The sequence below is a fragment of the Malurus melanocephalus genome, unplaced genomic scaffold, assembly GCF_030028575.1.
Source record: "Malurus melanocephalus ecotype Western Australia unplaced genomic scaffold, MMel_1.1 scaffold_65, whole genome shotgun sequence".
Lineage (NCBI taxonomy): Eukaryota > Metazoa > Chordata > Aves > Passeriformes > Maluridae > Malurus > Malurus melanocephalus.
The window spans coordinates 1450118-1470399 of record NW_026623297.1 but is presented as its reverse complement, the minus strand read 5'-3'; the positions used below and the strand labels follow the sequence as shown (position 1 = coordinate 1470399).

The 20282-nt window shown below is 42.2% G+C and overlaps 1 protein-coding gene across 1 annotated transcript in view; it reads right to left on the bottom strand.

Moving 5' to 3' along the window:
* Positions 1 to 20282, bottom strand: part of GRM3 (glutamate metabotropic receptor 3) — a 99241-nt gene that overhangs the window by 31911 nt on the left and 47048 nt on the right. The window contains exon 2 of the mRNA XM_057366419.1: positions 10209 to 10797. Within this exon, the coding sequence (XP_057222402.1) occupies positions 10209 to 10706 (498 nt within the window). The 5' untranslated portion in view covers positions 10707 to 10797. The remainder of the gene's footprint in view (positions 1 to 10208; positions 10798 to 20282) is intronic.

Here is a 20282-nt window from a genome sequence, read left to right as displayed (position 1 = left end):
TTTTTTTTTTCTTTTTCTGTAATGCTCTTCATTATGAAGCTGTCCAGATGGTAGATTTTTCATGGACTAAAAATTTTAAAAAATATAAGAAAGTCTGATTAATCATAAAGGATTGTGACCCAATCATCCCTGAGAGCTATGGCTTCTCATGTAGTTCAGTGAAGTTGTATCTGTTATTAATTCAGATCAGGACACTCTTCTTGAAATTCTCAAGTGGGGATTTTCTGGGGTATTGTAATGTCCTGATATTAGGAACTAATTTTTCAAAAAAGCTCGAGTCTCAGGAACTTAGCTCATGCAACTGATTTCAGAACAGTCCCTTTTWCCAGGCATTTCCATGCTGATCTGAGCATTTGATTCTGAAAACTTTATCCTGGTTAAGGGACTAAGAAGATAATTGCACAGGTAGCAGGTTCTGCAGAGGAGCTGATACCTAAGATTTGTCTACTCAGTGTAGTAGAGGACRGTGTAATGTAAACCAGAGTTGTGTGCACTGAGATTGAACCACTGGGGCACACCTCCCCTGTAGCTCCAAGCTGCCTTGGCAGCTTCAGAATTGCTGTGCAGATCCAGCTTTTGCTAAGTGAAATAATTTATTCTGGCAAAGCTCCAGGGAGCAATTTAATCAAGCCGTGGTGCATGCAATTAGTGCCTGAAATCCATATGTTGGCACTCAAGCAGCAGTAGTAGCCAGGTTTTCTCGCTGTCAAAACTGGTGGGCTTTGCAGATACCTTTGAAGAGAAGTCTGGGTGTTCTGCATCTGCAAACCAAAAGAGCCACTTTGCACAGCTTGCTGCAAATAAAGTGTGTCAGTAGAGTCAGGGATGGGAAATATTTATGTGCCCTCACGCTGCTGGGCTTATTAGTGCAGCCACTGTCCTGTGGTCAAGTGTCCACTCCCCAGGCAAAGCTGGCTCTCACTCAGCTRCTGGGATGGTGGGTGGTTCACTGCCCAACACAAGAACAGCAGAAAATCCAGTGCCAGCCACGTCCCTCCGTAGGGACACAGTGCCCCAGCAAATCCTGCAAATGGAGTGGCTGTGGCAGTGCCAGGGAAAACCAATGTCCCTTTCCCAGCCCTGGAGTCACAGCTGTCACTTCTGCTTTTCTGAGCTACAGGGACAGAAGAAATGCTTGTGGGAAATTGCCAGTCTTGTTTAAAACACAGGAAATGGCTTTGTAATAGCCACCTGCAAGGAGCCATGAATTAGATACAGCTATTAAACACATGAACCTGCTTGCTGAGTGTATTTGTGGCCATTCAAGAGTCCTGCTGGTAAATGGGGACAGGTAGATAACTCCTCTATGTCTCAGTAAACTTGATCTGTCTTATGGTTTATTGAGTCTCATCGAACACTTTGCCTACCATTCACAGGATGCTTTTCCTGACAGTAGAACTTATTCTGATATTTTTGTTAAAATTTCCCTTTTTAATGGCCCAGAGATTGTTTAAATATGTATGGAACTGGAAAACACAGGAAATATTTTGGAAAACTGGTAACTCTCTGAAGTGCTAGAACAGATAGTGTTTCTTCACCGTAACACACAAGTGTGTATTGTAAATTTGTTGGACYCTTGTCAGATGACAGTGCTCTCTGCCCTTCTGAAATTTAACCATGCGAGAATCTCATGGCACTTAGCATGGCTTAATGAATYTAATTTCACAGAGCTCCTCTGAGACTGGCAAGAGCTACTGTGTCTGCTCAGAACAGACAATAAATTAGCCTGTGGAGCAGAATAGGATTGAGGTAAAGGAGTTTTGTCTCTATTGAGAAACTGGACAAATCTCTGTCTCTCTGAGCTGCAATCTGTCCTACTGGAGATTCTGTCATTGCCTTTGGTATCCTGAGAAAGTGTTTCTATTTCTGGGAATAAGGTTCTAGTCCAGATTCCCACAGCAAGACCATGGCAAAGCCATGTCCCAAGGTTTTCCTGATTTCTAGATCATTTCTGTAAAAGGGCCAGAGCTCCTGCTTTGAAGGAACATGTGCTKCTGCCAGTGTATGCTGTATCCAGTTCCTAAATTATGGCAATCTGACTWGTTGGCTTTTTGCTATTATTTGGGCAACTGAAGATCCAAACTACAGCTAAAGCCTTCATGCCAATATATAATACTGGTGGTTTTTTTTTTTTTTTTAAATTTTTTTTTTCTTAAATGAAAAATGATAATAAAATTTTGGTAGAAAGTGCTATTTTAGAAGGCAGGAACAACTCTAGCTCTGAATGGGCTGGGATGGGGRTGTGTGGTAGGTGGCAGGCAAAGCTCAGGTAAAGACTAAACAAGGTACCACTCTAGCCAGAAATCTTCACTGGCCAGTGCAGTCTCCCCATGGTCCCAATTCATGGGTTGCACATTTTTTCTCAGGTTAAAATCTCAGGTTAAACTATTTTCTTCTATCCTCTGGTCATGCATCACATTGATAAAGACATTTACTTTGTGTTCCCAAGAACAAACCTATACATACTGAAAAGCTGATATTAGGCTCCCACCAAACCTTCTCTTCTCTAGGCTAAACACATACAGTTCCCTCAATTTCTTCTTGTAGGATTTGTGCTCCAGACTCTCCTCCCCATGATTATGTTCGTATTTATTRAATCATCCTTTTACAGAGACACCCAAAGTTGGACATAATGTTCTAGGTGTGGTCCAATGAGAATAGAATAAACAGAAATATTTATTTCCATCTCTGTACTGGCCTTATTTCTGCAAATACAGCCCAGCAGGCTGTGAGCCTACTCAACTGCCAGACTGTGTCACTGGCCATAAATATGAGCAAAACAGAAAAGCTGGGCTCTGCCATAACTTTACCTGTTCTCTTGGGATTTAGTAGGCTCCTACCTGTGGACAGTGTGACCCAGAGTGACTCAGTCTGGGCACTTCTGACCTGCTCACATAATTTGGGAGTTTTTGGGAGGAGGAGAGTTCAGCGACACATATGAAGTTGCTCAGCTTGGACCCAAAGGAAATAAACCAAAACCAATTTATTTTCAAAGGGAAATTGGGCCTTTAMGATCCTTATGGCTTTCAGCCTGGAACATCATCTCTCCCTAGCCCATTTTAAAGCTGTGGGTGCCATCTTTGCAGTATTTTAATAAGCACTGTGGAAGGCAGTGACTGCACAGGGACTGTGTCCTGACCTGCAGCAGAAAACACCCATTTGTCTTCAGCAGAACTCCAAGCACTGATCCCAGAAAGTAACTGGGAGTGCCAATATCCCAGTTCTTTAAATCATTAAGGTCAGTTGTAAGGAACTTATCCAGATGCTGCAAGGTTATTTAGGAGTCCCAGCCTGACTTATTCTCCTATGAAATCTTCTGCCACATTGCAGGACTGAAGCTTTCTCACTCTTTGGAATTAAGAGGGCTGTTTCCTGGTCTGTAAGTAACRTTCCTTAACAAAATTCCTTCCAAAAGGTAACTTGGGAAAAGACAAGTTACAAGTTTTCGCTATCAAACAAATAAAAGTGTCTGGCATTTTTTGTTAGTGGGCAGAGGGGACAAGGAAACATTATTTTTAGCCTTGCTCTTCAATTTAAGCAATGAAGCTGGGGAAAATGCAGCTTAATATTTGCAGTGGACTCAGTAGCTGTCACACAGAGAGAAGCAGTGTTTGAACTGCGAAGTAACCGCATCTGCAAAATGAACATCAGAAATAAGGAATACTGTCAGAATAGCATCTAGGATTTCTGCAAAGGACCTGGGAATTTCTTTTTATATTTGTGTCCATTCTGTGTACTAAAACACAAACCATAGAGGGCATGCAGAGAAATGTTGTGCTTTGAGGGAATTGTTTGGAAATATTTGTTCTTTTTTCCTGCAGGGGATGGCACAGTGAGCTGTCTCATATGTGTTCTGACTCCTTACAGCAGTAACTCTTGAAATGAAGTAAGCTGAGCACTAAACTTGTACCCTGAAAAGAGACCTGTGCAGAAGACCTTGCTTTGCATGAGGAGTGCAGCTCTTCTCTGAGACTTCATAAACCTTCCTGTGAGTGACTCATGTCACATTTACACATGATAACAAAAGGCACTAAAACTGGGGCTGCTGGGTTCTAAAAGAACATGGAATTGCTTATGGAATCAAAAGAGCTATCAGTGATAAATATGGTTATTTGAGACTCATTAAAWGATGAGTAAGTTCTAGTCAGAAAGGTTAGAGCTGAGGTGACCATGAGAATGATCATTCCGTGATGTCCAGGTGACCTAAGTTTGTTCGTATTTTCAGCCCCTTTTTCTCATAGTTTCATCCTTTCCTGCTTGGAACAGTTGAAAGRAGGGTGTAGCCAGGTGGAGGTCRGTCTCTTCTTTCATGTAACAAGAGATAGGACAAAAGGAAAGTGTCTTGAGTTGAGCCAGGGGAAGTTTARCTTAGATATTAGAAAAAATTTCTTCACTGAAATGGTGGTCAGGCATTGCAACAGACTGCCCAGGGAGGTGAYGGATTCAACATCTCTGGAAGTATTCAAAAAATATACAGATGTGGCATCAGGGTATTTGGTTTAGTGGTGGACTCTGCAGTGCTGGGTTGAAGGTCCCACTTGATGATCTTAGAGGTATTTTCCAACCTTAATGATTCTAAGATTCTCTCACTGTGGGGCAGGGCTCCTTCCTTCTTACCTGTGATCTCAGGGGTTACTGATCCATCCCTATAAAATTGTACAATTTCCCCTTGGCAAAAGGAGAAAATGCACACACTGAAGGGGGAAAAAAATCCCAAACCCAAATCAAAAAGACTGCAAAGAAATCAGTTACTGTGGGATTTTCAAAGAAGGCAGCCAGAGGGAGGTACCCATATTCCTTTGAAATCTCTAGGAAAGAAACGTCCAGCGTTCTTTGGGCACTGAAAATCCCAGCCTAGTGGCTGTTCAGTTTCTGAATGTGGAATAGAAACAAAGAGAGGAACAAACAGCAAGGATCTGGCTGAGATGTAGTGGAGAGAGGGGAAGAACAGAGATAAAAGAGGGAGAGAGTGTTTAAAGGAGACACATGGAAGCTGGCAAGTGCAAGTGCAGCTTAAATGCTGTGGTAGGTGGTCCATCTCACAGAACAGAGTTTTTAATAAGGATCTGGTTTGCTTTTAGAAGCACAAAATGACCAGAGGCTGCACAGCACAAATGGGGTGTGTGGCCTGGCAAACCCCTGCAACCCCCTGCTCATTTCTCCTGCCCACATCCCTGTGGGGTCCATGCACAGGGGGACAGAGCCCCATATGTTATGTTTTGTTTCCTTTTTGCATTGAGTTATTTTAAGAATTTTCCACAATTTTCATTGGTTCTGTAAGTCAGAAGCTATTGTTAAGACTCTGGTTGAAAGATGTTTTATTCTTGGAGGAAGGAAACGGAGGTGATTAGCTTTCAGGCYCCATGAGCCCTTGGCAGACTTTTGTGGCTAAGGAGAAATGACAGCCAGGAAAAGATTGCCAGTAAATGAGTACATATTCTGAATTTCATGCCAGATGGTCACTCACTTAGGAGTGGCTTTAGCTTTTGTGATAGCAGTAATGCACTGTTAAACCTTCTCCAGTGGTTTTGTTACAGTTTACTTGAGACACAGCAAGAAATCAAAGAGAAGACAGCAKGATTCTGCAGTTTTGTCCAAATGAGCTTCTAACTTGGAAAAAACCTTCATGATTGTGATCTGGAGGTCTTGTGGGTTGGTAAAATTAAAAAAAAAACAACTTTATATCCATGTGAATATAGTATACATAGAAATTCAAAACCCAGCCCACCTGAGGGAATGTCAGCTTTTCTAAGAGCTGACTGCAGGGAATGGGCCCTAATCTTAATTTGCAGGAGGTGAATCCAGTTTTCAGAAACAGGGAAGAACAAATCCAGCACTTGAATCATTGTGTTCCTGCTTCCATACGCCTTTTCCTGACAAGAGCTGACCTAAGTATGTTAAACATGGAATTGGTATTGGCTATGCAGGTGCTCCTCTGAAAATGAATATTGCCTTTTTCTGTTATTGTTTTCAGTCTGTCAATCTATCCAAGGAAAGTTTTGAAATTTCTGTTGTAAACTAAGAAAGAGTGGATAAGCTGGCTCAGATGACAACCTTCCAAATTTTAAATTATTAACCACCTGATGTTAGATTCAACTCAAGTTAGAATTTTATTTCATGAAAATAGCTTTTTTAACATTTTTTTTTCTTTTAGCATGAGCTTTTTCATTGAGTAAGAATGCTGGCTTGAGTTTCAAAGGATCAGATGCTATGCAGATTGGRCTCACTGCTAATTTAAACACAACATCTAAAAACTAATTATCCAGATCATCATTAACGATAATAGCCTAGTCTGACCAGAAAATAATTAAGCCTTCTGCATTCTCTTATTGTTTTTATTCTCTGCAAAAAGTGCCTATCGCACATACTGACTCAGTGGGGAAGGTGTTCATTGCTGATTTACCAGCAAAATCTTTTTTTCCTTAGTGGAAGGGTAATGAAAGGAGTACAAATCTGACAGCAGGAGCATCATGAAGTGATTTGGCAGACAGCTGTCCAGACAAAAAGCAAGGGAGGGAGGGTGAARGGAGGGGATGAAAAAATATTGAAATATAAAGACAAATTCACAGGAGGGAAAAAAAAAAGCCAGAAATATTTTTTTGTGTGAAGAACTCAGCATGTTTTATTTTAGGCTAAGAAACTGCACTGTGGACTTTACAGTGTTTACAGCTCTCAGCAAAAGAAAAATKCTTGCCAGGGCTACATCTGGAAGCATCCAGCCCCCTGAGTGCTGCTTGAAAACACAGGGAGAGGGGGTGCTGAGCCTTGCACACACACTCCTGGTGAAATGTTTTGGCTTTCAGCAGTGGTGTGAGTCCATTTGTTACTGGAGCCACTCTGAACAGGTGACTGGCTCTGAAATTGGGTAGTCTCTTCTGTTATGGCAGCAAAATGCTTGCTTTTAATGCTAAGAGTCCTAACAAGTTCAGGCTTGAGTTCCCAATTTCTATATTTCTTGTCTTTTGAAACAAGAACTTTTGACTGGCTGTCTTAACAGGATGCGCAACAGAAGTGAATGGCTTGAGGATGTCTTTTCCAGGGCTTAATTRCACCTTTTTTAGATGGTGTGAAATCTACGGGAAAGCTAGAAAAGAGAGACTGAAGGAAGGCCAACACAAACTATGTCAAGAGAAAATTAACAGCTGAAACTTTTTTGTAACTGGAAAATGCTTGATGACAAGCTGAATGAGTTGTGAAACTTTATTTYTCTGAAGAACTGTTACAAAAGACCTTATGTTTGAACAACTATTGACAACTGCAGGAAATATTGTAGAATAATATCAACTCTAAGGATTTGTTTCATCATCCTCCATAGGTTTTGAAAATTGGATGACATACAGATTTGCATACAGCTATATTGCCATTTTTTACATGTACTGGATGAGAAAGTCTTTAATCAGGACTGCAAATTTGCATTGGAAGTTGCTCCAAACCCAAGAATTTTGAATATGGAACATCTATGTACACTCTATCGTGTATATTTGATGTGTGCTGCATCCAATCCACTCCCTCAACTCAGCAGATTCAGTCTGGGGTCAGTGATCACCAGAGATGGCTGCAAAAGGAAAGATTGTGCAAGAGACAAGAGGACACTTCAGAATCCTGACTTACTCCCTGTGGGTTTCTGGGAGGGAATGGAATACCTGCACCATTTCCTGTGCTGTAACTACTTTTATAGATCTGTCTTTTAAGCTACCTCATATCTTCATAGGTGATCCTTTGGATACGTTTGAATTTAGGGTGGGCTGAGAAGCACACTGACCACAAATCAAAGGTACAGTGAAAAAGATTGCCATTTCTCCACCAGTGGGACAGGGCTGTCACATGATACTTCAAAATATTTTGCTGGCCTTGAGACAGTTGTAGCTCTGGGAACTGCTGAACCAGAGCAGGTATCTTACAGAATTTCTTCTTTTTGTTTGTAGTCACTTCTGGAACTCATTTAGCTTTTAGCATCCACAACAACCTAACATTTGCTGGTTTCATTTGACGTACTCTGTCTGATTGGAAGAGACAATGAATAATGATTTCCTAAACAGTTTGTGCTGCCCAAGGTTCTTTAGCTAACATTTTYCCCCTTCAGATATCTCCTTTTCAGCCTGAAATGTACTTGTTCTTTGCGCTCCAAGTGATCAGACCCACATAACTGGTGAAGGATACATTCCTGTTCTGCTAGCTGATCCACAGTGGGACAAAACCACTCCTACTACAAGAGAAAGCTGAGGTTCTGCCCTGCAGAAACCATTCTCCTGTGGTGTGGGTAACCATTTGACCTTATATTGCCTGCTATGAGTACACAGGCAAGTTACACACTGGGCTACAAAAGGAAATAAAATGTAATTTCTTTAAATTCTTCTGTGCTHATGCAGGTCCTATGGGATCTGACCATGCTCCCAGCTGATGGGATTTAATGCCTTCACAAGAGCAATAACCAGCTCCCCAGTGTAATTCTGACTGAAATGAACATTGGATGAACTCTTGGCCTATTTATGAAACAGGCAAATGAAGTTCTGTGGGCTTTCTGTCACTGCTGGGRTAGTCTGCAGTACAGAAGAACTCTTATTGCTGTTGACACTGGTAGAGTGATTAAGGCCTGTACTCAGTCTGAAAAWATGTCCTRCACTGAGTCTGGAAAAACATCCTGYACTGTCAGGACTYGGTGCCTTTGGAAACCTGCAGCTGACCATGGGGAAATATCAGATGCAGGGTCTTAGTCTGTATCAGTCTGGGCTTAAGACACCCCTCACTTGTGATTATGAGTCATGTGGACTGGCTTGTTTTAGTTTTATTTGACCTGAAATAATGAGACCACAGAATCRCAGAGTGATTCAGRCTGGAAAATATCTCCRAGATYACCGAGTCCAACCTTTGACCGATCACCACCTTGTCAACCAGACCATGACAATGAGTGCCACATCCAATCATTTCTTTAATATGTCCAGGGATGGTGAGTCCACCACCTCCCTCCCTGGGGAATCTGTTCCAATGCCTAACAGCCCTTTCTGTAAAGGAATTCTTCCTGATGGTCCAACCTGAACCTCACCTGTCACAGCTTGAGGCCATTTGCTCTCAACCTGTTGCTGGCTGCCTGGGAGAAGAGGCCACCCCTCATCTGGCTACACCCTCCTGTCAGGTATTTGTAGCCATAAGGTCTCCTCTGAGCCTCCTCTTCTCCAAGACAAACATCCCCAGCTCCTTCAGCTGCTCCTCATAGGATTTCTYTGCAGACTCTTCACCAGCTCTGTTCCCTTCTCTGGACCCACTCCAGCACCTCAATGTCTTTCTTGCAATGAGGGGCCCAGAACTGGACACAGGGTGTGAGGTGTGCCCTCACCAGTGCCCTGTASAGYRGTCAATGCCCTRRTCCTGCTGGCCACACCAYTGCTGATRCAAGCCAGGATTCCWRTGGTTTCTTGGCCACCTGGRCACAYCTGGCTCATGTTYAGCCAYCTYCAGTCAGCACCTCCARGTCCTTTCCCACTGGTCACTTTCCAGCCCCAGCCTGTTGTGCTTCAATGGGGTTGTTGTGACCCAAAAAGAAGCACAGAACCCACACTTAACCTTATTGAACCTCATGCCACGGACCTCAGTCCATTGATCCAAATCCTTGCAGTTTTCCTACCCTCCAGGAGATCAAYACTCTCACCAYCTTTGTCTGCAAACTTGCTGACTCAATCCCCTCATTCAGATCATTGASAAAGAYATGAAGCAGGTCTGGCCCCAATACTGAACCTTTGGGAACACCACTAGTGACTGGAAGTAAGACAAGGATTTATTTTTAAATTTTAAATATCTGTTATTAAAATGATAAATGTTATGCACACACAGCATGGCAGGAACACACATGATCAGACACATAGGTGGCATCATTTATGATTGATGTGAAAGCAGAGATCTGCACTTAGAGTTGCAGAAGTGTCACGAAATGCAAAGTTCAAAATAAATACTAAGAGTTTTGGAAACGTCAAATGTCCTCAGGATACAYCATAACTCGAGGAAGTGGACAGCTGCCGGAGGTTTGATACAACAGCTGTTTTAAAGAAGGAACCAAACTAATAAAAATTCAGTAATAATCATACTCTGGATTGGCACCTAGGGCATAGTGATCAAGCCAAGATACGCTTTATTGGCAAACAYCCATAAGCAGTGATTCTCTCACTGGAATTGCAGATGAACACTTCTCACCTGGTGGGGYTGCTGTGCCTTACCTGTATGGAGACGCTGCTGTAGGAGCCGCCGATGACTCCCGCAATGAGCAGCGGCAAATTCTCCTGGATGGCGTAYGAGCCGTCGGGGCACATGTACTCTGTTTCATCCACTTTAGTCAAAGATGCCCTGACAAACTCCAAAGACTGTTCTAAGGCATAGGTATCCCTGGAACAAGTGTCCAAGATGTGAACTCCAAGCTTGATTCCCGGCAGCAAGTAGTTGTCTTTGTTGATTTCRTCAATAGCAAACAGCATGGCCTCCAAGCGCTGGATGCCTCGGTCTTCATTGATTCTCCCACATTCTTCTATCCCAGTGCCTTTTTCCTTGATGGGGAATAAGCCTCCCAAGACCAGGTCTCCTTCTATCTTAATTTCCTTCCTGACAAAGCTGTGGTCACTTAGGGAAAGGAAAACTCCTTTGGAAAATAAAGCTAGCGCAAGGACTTGGAGTCTGGTGAACATCTTCATTGGTCCTGTTTTAGTARCTCTAAGAAACATTGGTGGGAGCAAAAACGCTCTTCAGTCCTTCTGATCCATTGCCAAAGGTGAGGTGCTGTCCCACAAACCAACAAGTCTTTCCACSGGACCTCTAAAGAAGAGATGGAAAGAATTAGAAGAGGCAAAAGGAGACACGAAGATGTGAGATGCCTGAATCACACACCCATCCCTCCTTAAGGCAAACAAGACTCTCTTCTAAGCAAATTAAGGTAAATACATAAATAAGTGAGACATGAAAGAGAAAAATAAGAGACATGACAAGAAGGAGTCTCATGTTTGATGCTTGCTCAGGGCATGAAAATGCTTGAGGCTGGACTTTCACTCTTTAATGTTAATCACAGTTCTGAGCTCGGATCAAAGGGAGTACACAGCAAYGATGTGTGTACTTAGGATATGATTTTACTCTCACTGCATCAGGACAGTTTGCCAACGACCTGAAAAGGAGAAAAATCAAACCTCAGAGTGAAGACAGCATTGCAACAATTTTGTGAATAAACACACACAAAGTCTGTTTATGTAACATAGATACTTGACTTGTCCATAGACTCCTTGCCAATAYCTCTTCAAATTTATCAAAGTGTCTGCCTTGATCTCCCAATCCTGAGAGAGATTGTGTGGCAATAGTTAAACAGAACACTTTAATAATTTATTTCTGTACTTACCTTTTCCTTAACAGAGTATATACTATTAGAGATGCAGGGTTATTTATAATTTAGAAACACTTAGCACAAAGAAATTGAAACAAGCAACAATTAAGATTTAACACTGAATAATGAATGAACGCACTCATTGCAAGGCAGTTGTTTATCCTAGTACAGTTTCAATGTTGCTGTACCAAATTGGGTGAAAAGATAGCTTTTTATTCATATTTATTCCRACATTGTTCTCTCATAAATCAGTAATGGGTCAGATGCACTGTTAAAGGTCTCTCTCTGCTATCCTAACAGTCTGAGCTGAAGATTGCCTCAGCAGAATTTTCCATCCAGAAATGTCAGTGGAAAAAAAGCTTCCTCATCCCTAAATGATCTCTAAGTAAGCTAGTTTTCTTATCACCTGTGGTTTATTAAACAGGTCCAGAAAATATATTTTCTGGTAATGTTAAGAGAAGTAATGTGTTGACTGTATTCATCAGAGCTTTCTGTATCAGACTTAGTATTCTAAGTTACCAAACATTATTCAAGTGTATACAGGGCATATATAACAGAGGTACTATCCAATTGGAAATCATTATCAGACAAAAAGAAGACATTTTTCACAYAAATGTGGTTAATAATTCAGTTGTGTTGACTTCCATTGTTTGTATCACTAATCCACGATTTGGATAAAAACAGTATTTGGGATTTTTTTTTTCAATGCAATATCTTTCTTATTTACCTCTGTGGCTTCTGTTRCTACTGTATCTCCACAAACATTCAWAMATTTATCATAACACTGGCAAAATATTTGTTTTCACTGTTTTACACTTGGGAGAAAAAGAGGGACAGAAAGATGAAATAAGATTCTCAGAAGATTCTAAATTCAGATTTTGATTTGCTTGGCAATAACAATCAGTATGAAACTCTGGAAAGGTCAACTGTGCCCTGAACCCCCTGGTTCCCACTGAGGCACTTTGAAAACCTTCCTAAACAAGCTCTTCTAAGTCTGTTCCTGAGTGATTTACCTAAGGTCATCAGCACAGCCAAGAATCAAACTTTGATCTTTCCCAGTGCTCCTCTGATACCTCAATGATAAACTCCCCTTGTTCCCTATTGCTCCTTCTGCCTTTTATGTGTCTTTTATAAGGTCATATTAAAACAATCTGCTTTCAACAGCCCTTCAATGTAACCAAGAACAACCAAGTTTCCCAAAGAAAAGGCTTCAAAATGGGACTAGCCATAAGATTTTCTAAAACTGTCCTGAGACATTCCTAGAACTTCAGTGGATTTACCCTCAACAGCAGGRAGGATGTTCTCATCCCCAACTCCTTCAGGTGCTGGTTTTGGCAAATGGCATCATCTTTCAAAATTGCACATGGAGAACTGATTTCTCCTGCAAAGAATGCAAAGGATTTCTGTGTTCTGTCACTTAAGCTTGTCACAGTGGTACTGCTGAGGGAAACTGGAATCAGTGATGGCACAGTAGAGGATCAGTCCCTGCACAAGGCAAGGGCCAAGCAGAGAAGGTGAAAGTTTGGGATAGACATGACCGTTACTCTGTTTCTTCCTCACCACTTTGTGCTGACAGCGCTGTCTGAAGGTGCCCAGGGATGTGAAAGGAGGAGATGGTGGGAGCCCTGAGTTTGTTGGAGAGCACWGACAACTCATCCTGCTCTGTCTGGGGACACACTGCTTGGAAAGGGGTGTCCATGGCTGGGGGCCACCCACCTCTGCCAGCTGTCTTACCCTCCCCAGGGCAATATCTGACCTTGAGGTTGTCAAAAAGTTCTGAGCTTGTCACTGCAGGGAGACACCAAAGATGAAGAGTCCTGAATCCCAGGAAAAACATCCTATTTTATGTGTTCAAATACTCTCTTTAAAAATAGAATGCAGTAAACAAAACCACAGCTCAGGGTCTCAAATGTGCTCCTCTCTTCCATCAGGCTTGGCAGCCCACGCTCTGCTGCCCATTTGGTGGCATTGCAGTGTCCTGACGAGGAGCAAGGATGCTGAGCAGAGGATGGGGAGTGAAGATGTTAATGCAAAGGCTGATTTGTCAGGGGAGGTGGATGGGGAGTGAAGATGTTAATGCAAAGGCTGATTTGTCAGGGGAGCTTTCCCCTTTGGGCTGTGAGGGGTGGATGCCTCCAGGGTTTCTCAGTGTTGGGACTCCTGAAGGAAGCTGTGAGGCAGATTTGAGTGGTCAGTGAGCAGCATCACTATGGTAACACTGGACAGATACCCTGGTGTGATGGAGACTATTTTAAAGCAGATCACAGAGATGGGCTTGCAGCTCAGTTCCTCTCCTGTTCTCTCTGGTGTGCACCTCCCACATGCTTTCCCTGCAGCTTGTGTGACTCAGGACTATACATACAAACATTTTGTACCTATTCCAGGCTGATACAGCCCATATTCCTCCTCTTGAACATGGTGAAGCTACCGCTTGCCAATTCCTACCTGAATTGATTTCATGGGATTGACCACTCCAATTCAGTTTTGCAGAACAATCTTCTACTAAAAGCTTGTTTCTGGGATATTTCAAAAAGAAGCAACTGCTGATCAAGCTGAAATTCTTTTATTTTTTGTTTATATTTAAAGTTTTAACATCAGCCACAGACAGGGTTGTGTTGTTCCAGGAGTTCTGTTAATATTAAAAATATGTGCATTCYTGCCCTATAGACTTTGGATCCTCGGTGGAAATAAAAGTAGAGTCTCAGTGTAGAAGCAATGTAAATATCAACATGAAAAATAAACAGCCTGAAGGAGAAAAGTTTCCATGTTTGCATCAGGGGGGTTCTGCCAGCATTRCTCTATCTGAACTTTAGCCAGAAGCACTCAGCTTTGGAACACCTTCATTTGGCACTCCCGAGCCCCTTCTCTTTCCACCACCAAAAGTTCTCAGGGGGGAGCTGAGACATCTGCCCTTGGGGGACACTGTCAGCACTTTCCTCAGCAAAAGCAACTCGCTTGTGTGCAACAGCAGCTGTGCTGCTCTCATTGAAAATCCACTTGCCTCTAGGTCTGAATCATCGGTTTTGGTGGATTACTTCTCTGTCTGTGAAAAGCTGATTGCACAAATTTACTATTTCTTGGTGTAAGTTTGCTTATTTACTAAGGACGAGCACATTCTTGTTTCTGTGAAAGCAGCTAGAATGAGAAAGAGGATGTCTGGGATTTCTGCATTCAGTATCACACTGATATCGTCTCCAAAATGAAATTTGTCTTCCAGGCTGTATCCACATGACAGTTCTGGCCCTCTGCAGGCTTTCTGTCTGCAGCTCACAGAGCAGGCCCACCTGTGCTGTTGGTTCAGACATGAATTCTTATCAGACTAAGCATTTGCAGACTATTTTTCTAGTAGGTGTCAAACTCCAGAAAGAATTACAGTTGAACATTTCATTTAGCCAGATGACTTTTAAATCGAGCATAACTGCTCATACATCAATGGCAATTTCATTCATGCCTTCCACCATACCAGCACCAATGCTTGGTACTTGCAATCCGGCATCCTGCAGCCACGCATTTTCCGGTTTTCCAGTTTTAAGGATGGACTGGGAAGCCTTATGGAGAGTTGAGGCACTTCAGATTGTCTAGCTATTTTTCAACACCATTAACTAATGAATAGGAYAATCTGCATGACTGGGCTAAAACTCTGGAGAGGTTTTTTTCTCTTCCCTACCATGTGCTATATCCTAAATTTCCCCACATTTGTTCCTCTTCACAGTGTTTTGTGGGGCTCATCTGYTCATGCAGCTTCCTGACAAAGGATGCAACAAGAGCTGACGTGGGTGCTGGAGAAGATTATGTTTAGCTTTATTGTGGGTGGCTCCCCCTTGGCAGCTGAGGATTTTGAGTGCATTATTCAGAACTATAATGTRTTACTGTGGTGCCATATGTCAACGTGGTGTCACCTGCTGTCCTTTGTAAACTTTCTTTGGAGGGGAACCATGCTCAGTGCAAGGTCACAGAGCAGATTCCCACACCTGTGCTCCTGTGGCATTTTACAAATATTGAAGCTAATAGTTCCATCAATAGATCTTTCTCCAAGGTCACCAACTAAAGAAGTATCTTTCCCTGAGCCCTTGCTGTGCCCTACAAATTTTACCTCAGGGAAGCAAATTTCTAAAACATTTCCAATTTCAGCTCAAAATTCTGGTGCAGTCTTCAAGCTTCTTCAAGAAGCTGAAAGTAAAGATTTCTTTTTCTCAGAGATCATGGATAACTTGCACAGTAGCATGGATCATCCAACATATTTATCACATTTATATGTGCCCGGGCAGAACTTGACCTTAATGCCTGATGAGAACTGCACTGAAATATAACAGGTCTTATTTCATCAGAAAAAAAGTGATAGACAAGCTTGAGTCTCCTTGCCAATTACAATTAGAGATGCTGTCGCCTCTGGAGGAGAAATATTTGCAAAATAACCCAAACTTGTGACAGAGCAGTGGCAAGAACAAAAATTGTTCACATCCTTAATTCTGGCTGGCTGAAATCTCGTAGCTTAAATCAGGATGTAAAAGAAAACAAAGAAACAAAGTAACAAGGAAAAAGTTGCAAAAACGTGGTGAGGTAGAGAAAAGAAGTAAATTTCCTCCATGGAAATTGAGAAGTTCCTTCATGAAATGTAAATCAGGTGCTGACATAAATTTGCTGAAAATTAATCAAAGGGCTTCAAATTTCAATTGTTGGTTGCTATGTCTTAGATTTTTTTTCTTGTGAAAAATGACAAAAATGGCTTTCCATTAATGTGATTTYGTGAATTTAATTTAGTCTTGAAAACCCATAGATGATAAATATTAATTAATGCAATTTCCACCCCAGCAGCATGAGGCTACAAGCCATACAAATTAATGCATGCCTAGGATATTGTAAAAGAGATTAAAAATCCCTAAAAAATTATGAATTTAGGGGCATTTTGAGCATAAAGACATATAAAGCAAGAGAAAATATATCAGTGTAGAAGTAAATCATTGKTCTCAAAATAAAAACTTATATCCTGTTTAGAACAAGAAGAAAAATTCAGAACACTGTGTTACTGTTTGTACTGTCTTAGCATCAACATCTGATGCTTTATGTTTTCTACAATGTCAACATACAGCAGATGCCCAGGCCTCCCCTCAGAGATCTGTGATATCCTGTTTTGGAAAAAAAATAAAATTAAAATATTAATCACACAGGAAAACAGATGTCTCTGASTTGTTACTGTTTAAGTTTCCAGATATTAAATAACTGTATAGATTAGAATAGAGACATTAATTTTGCCTGKTGAGGAACAAGGAGCTCCTGAAGATCAGTTAATATCAGACATTAATATAGTGTGGAAATATGGGTCTTTCTTACTTGTTAAAACATCTGAGAGCATTTGGCACTGGCTGAGTCCTTCTAAAGGACTCAGTCAGGACTCAGGAGAGGGAGTTTACAATGAGCAGACCACCAGAGGTAGAGCTCTGGGTCAGGCTGTGCRKGCTCCTAACTCGTTARAGCTTTTCCCTACTCTGATAATAAYTRTRCCCAAGTGCTCTGAGAAGTCCAGCCGTGAGCCCKAGGCTTTGTGCCATCTGGACAATTTGTGGTGTAATGATCTTGATGTAATGCAGGATTAGACCTTTGAAAGTCCCACCATCTTCCCTTCTGTCTTCTTTGGAYTGAGCTGAATCCTACTGCTTTTTGTCCATCTGCTGATTTCTTCCAGGCATYGGTGACAGATGAAAGCCCACCAGCAGTGACTGCAGCAAAGAGGCAAGTGCTGTGTGCTTATTGATCGTGTGTTAGTTGGCTTTAGTCTCAGSCTTCACGTGTGGTCCCAGAAAGACAGGGAAAAGGAAAAAAAGGGAGTATAAAGCCTTTGGGGACAAAGGAGCAGCTGGCTTCTGTGACCTGTGGATGTCACAGCAATTATTCCTGCTAGGTGGTGTGGGAGCAGCACGGCCAGCCTGAGGTCAGCAGTGTCAAATGCTGGGGGAGAGAGGGGATGGCACAAGTGTAGAGTAGCCTTGCCCAAAGTAAACCATGATTTTTCCAGCATCATGTCCTGGGATGAAATATTTAGCTCAGAGAAGCTTTAACACTTGTGCTTAATGCAAGTGAGGCTTAACTAAGCCACGTTAACACATCCAGAGTACAGCCCCCCAAGGAGTGTCTGTGCATTTAGTCTTTAGACATGTATTTAACCTTTCCCTCTTAATTGATTCTTAAGCATCTATTTTTTTCTGCCCACACAGAGATCATTTCTGCTTTGTTCCTRATCACTTCCCAGCTCTCTGCAGTGCCTGCAGGGTTTTCCTTGAGGCTGGATGTCCCCATGAAGCTGTGTTCCAGCTGAGGTGCTCTGYTGGGGCATTCTTGGCACACTCCAAGTGGCAGCAGAGCGAGCTGTCAGATTTCACTCTCATCACTCCTGTGCCAAGATGTTTCCCTCACATTGTGGCACTGCAGCAAAACATGGCTGGGCCTCTGCATGTGTGGAGGGCAGAGAGTTCTTTGTCACTATTACTTCTGCTGAGKCTCAGTCTGGCAGCCTCAGAGTCACACCACTCACAGAGCAGAAGAATGTTCACCCTTTCTCTTTGTGTGTGGGGCAACTTCTGCTGCCACCCAGCCTGCTCTGATGGGACCCAATCCTGGCTTGGACCCTCAAGTAGCAGCAACATTCAAACCTGACTTTGGAGCTCTCCACAGCACTGGTCAGGACAGGAGAAACTGAAATAGCAAAGATGATGGTCAGCAGTGGGCAAAGTCCCCTCTTGATTCCTCCCTGCCCCAATTTAGTGAAAAGTCAAAGAAAAACCTTCCCAGGGTGGTGCTCCCATCCCGGTCTGGTCTGAGCTCTATCTCCCAGTTTGCCACAGCAGTACCAAACACTCAGCTGGAAATTTTCTAATTTAAGGTGGTTCTTCTAATTTGCTGATCAAGGCAATATTTCTCCCTCTGAAATATCCCATGCAAGCAGTTCAGAGCAGAAGCTGCTGCCTTGCCTGTGGCTGTGCAGGGCTGAACTCGTGTCTCATCACCCTGACCCGTTCAGTGATGAGATTTGATCTGCCTGAGTTACTTGATAACATACGGCAACATTTTAGGCACTTTTGACCTCCTCCAGGAGAATCTTCTGCCTTGTTCTGGTCTAAGAAAGTCTCCAGGTGTCTCTGRGACTGCCAGAGGAATGAAAATACTTCTAATGAAAATGTAGGCAATTTCTTTAGGGAGACTGGTTCTGGACTGGTGCCCAGTGTTTACAATATGAGGTCAAGGTTGGTGCCTGATAACACAGACAGGGTTTCACCTGCTGGTCACTTGTTTTGTCGTGCTCCTGGAAACAGCACAAAGCAACAGAAAGGGATAAAAACATGGAAAGAATGTTCAGGTTTTTAAAGAAAGAAATGTTTATCAGTGGCTTGTAGCTTTCTGACATTTAGTTGTTTTCTTTGCTTTTTTTTNTTTTTTTTTTTTTTTAATATAAAAGGATTAAAAATGTAACAACAGTAACCTCTGTTGAAATGATCCTTCCCTCCTACAACCCCCCCATACTCTCTCCCCCCAGAGCCCAGACTGGTAACTCTTCCATCAGATGAATGTTACCTCCAGGCTACAGCACTCAGTGGAGTGTGAAATCACAATTAACGGAGCAAGTGTTTTGTAAGTGAGCAGAGACGGCCACAAATTACATCCTGCTATTAGCCGATTTTAGAACAACACTGTTGAACAGCTTCATGATTACTGGGCTGTGGCGTGTATTAAAAAAACATTAATAAAACATAATTGATTGTGAATTGTGCTTACTGCCTTCATAGTTTTAATCACAAAAGTCTCAGAAGTTTGCTGGAAACAAAAGCTGCCCTCAGCTATTTATGGGAACTGGATCGTACTAAAAATTTTACAGAACTTGATTTGCAGCTGTTGTGAATCAGTAAACTACTGAAGCCTGTGGGGTTTGCTGACTGACGATGGATCCTATTTGCCTTTTCCAGTCAGCAAAGGAAGGTGTATGACTGCTTTACCTCCACCAGAAAGTACCACTGAAAGTGGAAACAATATCCTCAGTCTCTCAGAYCTGCCCTGCACTAGGTGTGACCTTGGAGGCAATAATGTCACTGATWGGGAGCAGGAGCTGGTGGCTTCTATTTACTGAGAAACAAGCAAATATGGAGCCATACTTCAAAAAAACTTGCATTTATGTCTCTCTTTTGGGCTCCAAAKTATTTCCAAAACTTGAATCATATATTCTTACAGGAATCTGGAATGTTAATTCTGATTCATGGCCCTGTCCGGGCTCATGGAGGGACAAGGCATGTCTCAAAAGTTTATGGTGTTATCAAACTTGGATGCCCAGCTATGAATTTATGGACTTTAAAAAAGGCTGTTCACAGTCAGTCAAATGTGGGACTTTGAAAGAATCTGAAGCCCAGCCAGTAACACAAACGGACTGCTCTTCTTCATCAGTTAGTGCTTCAGGTACCTAAATTTCACTCTCAGGCTGAGAATTCCCAAACCACGTCAGACACTGCCTTCACTTGCTGATCAAGGTGCTTAACTCCATTTATAAGCCAAATTTAGCAGAGGAAGATGGACGTCTGCCAGGGTTATAGGCTCAGGGGTGTGGGCAGGATCTTGCCCTAGCTGTAACTATTYAAGCAGTTTTCTCACCCCACAGAGAGGTGGCATAAAATGAAGAATAAACCTCACAAGTTCTCCATCTCTCCTACTGTGACCACTAAAAATGCTAGTGCTAGGAGTGTTGAAAAATCTTAGAAGTGGATCTAAAATTAGATAATATAATGCCTGCATTATTTATTGACTTTTTTCCAGCCAGTGCCCTGGCAAATAAACTTGTATAAACAGTGGGAGTAGATTGCTGAAAAGCATTTCCTGTTAAAGAACTAGCAGCAAGGGTTATTTTTAATGAAAATAAACCAGAGAAAGCAAATTTTTCCTTTTTCTGCAA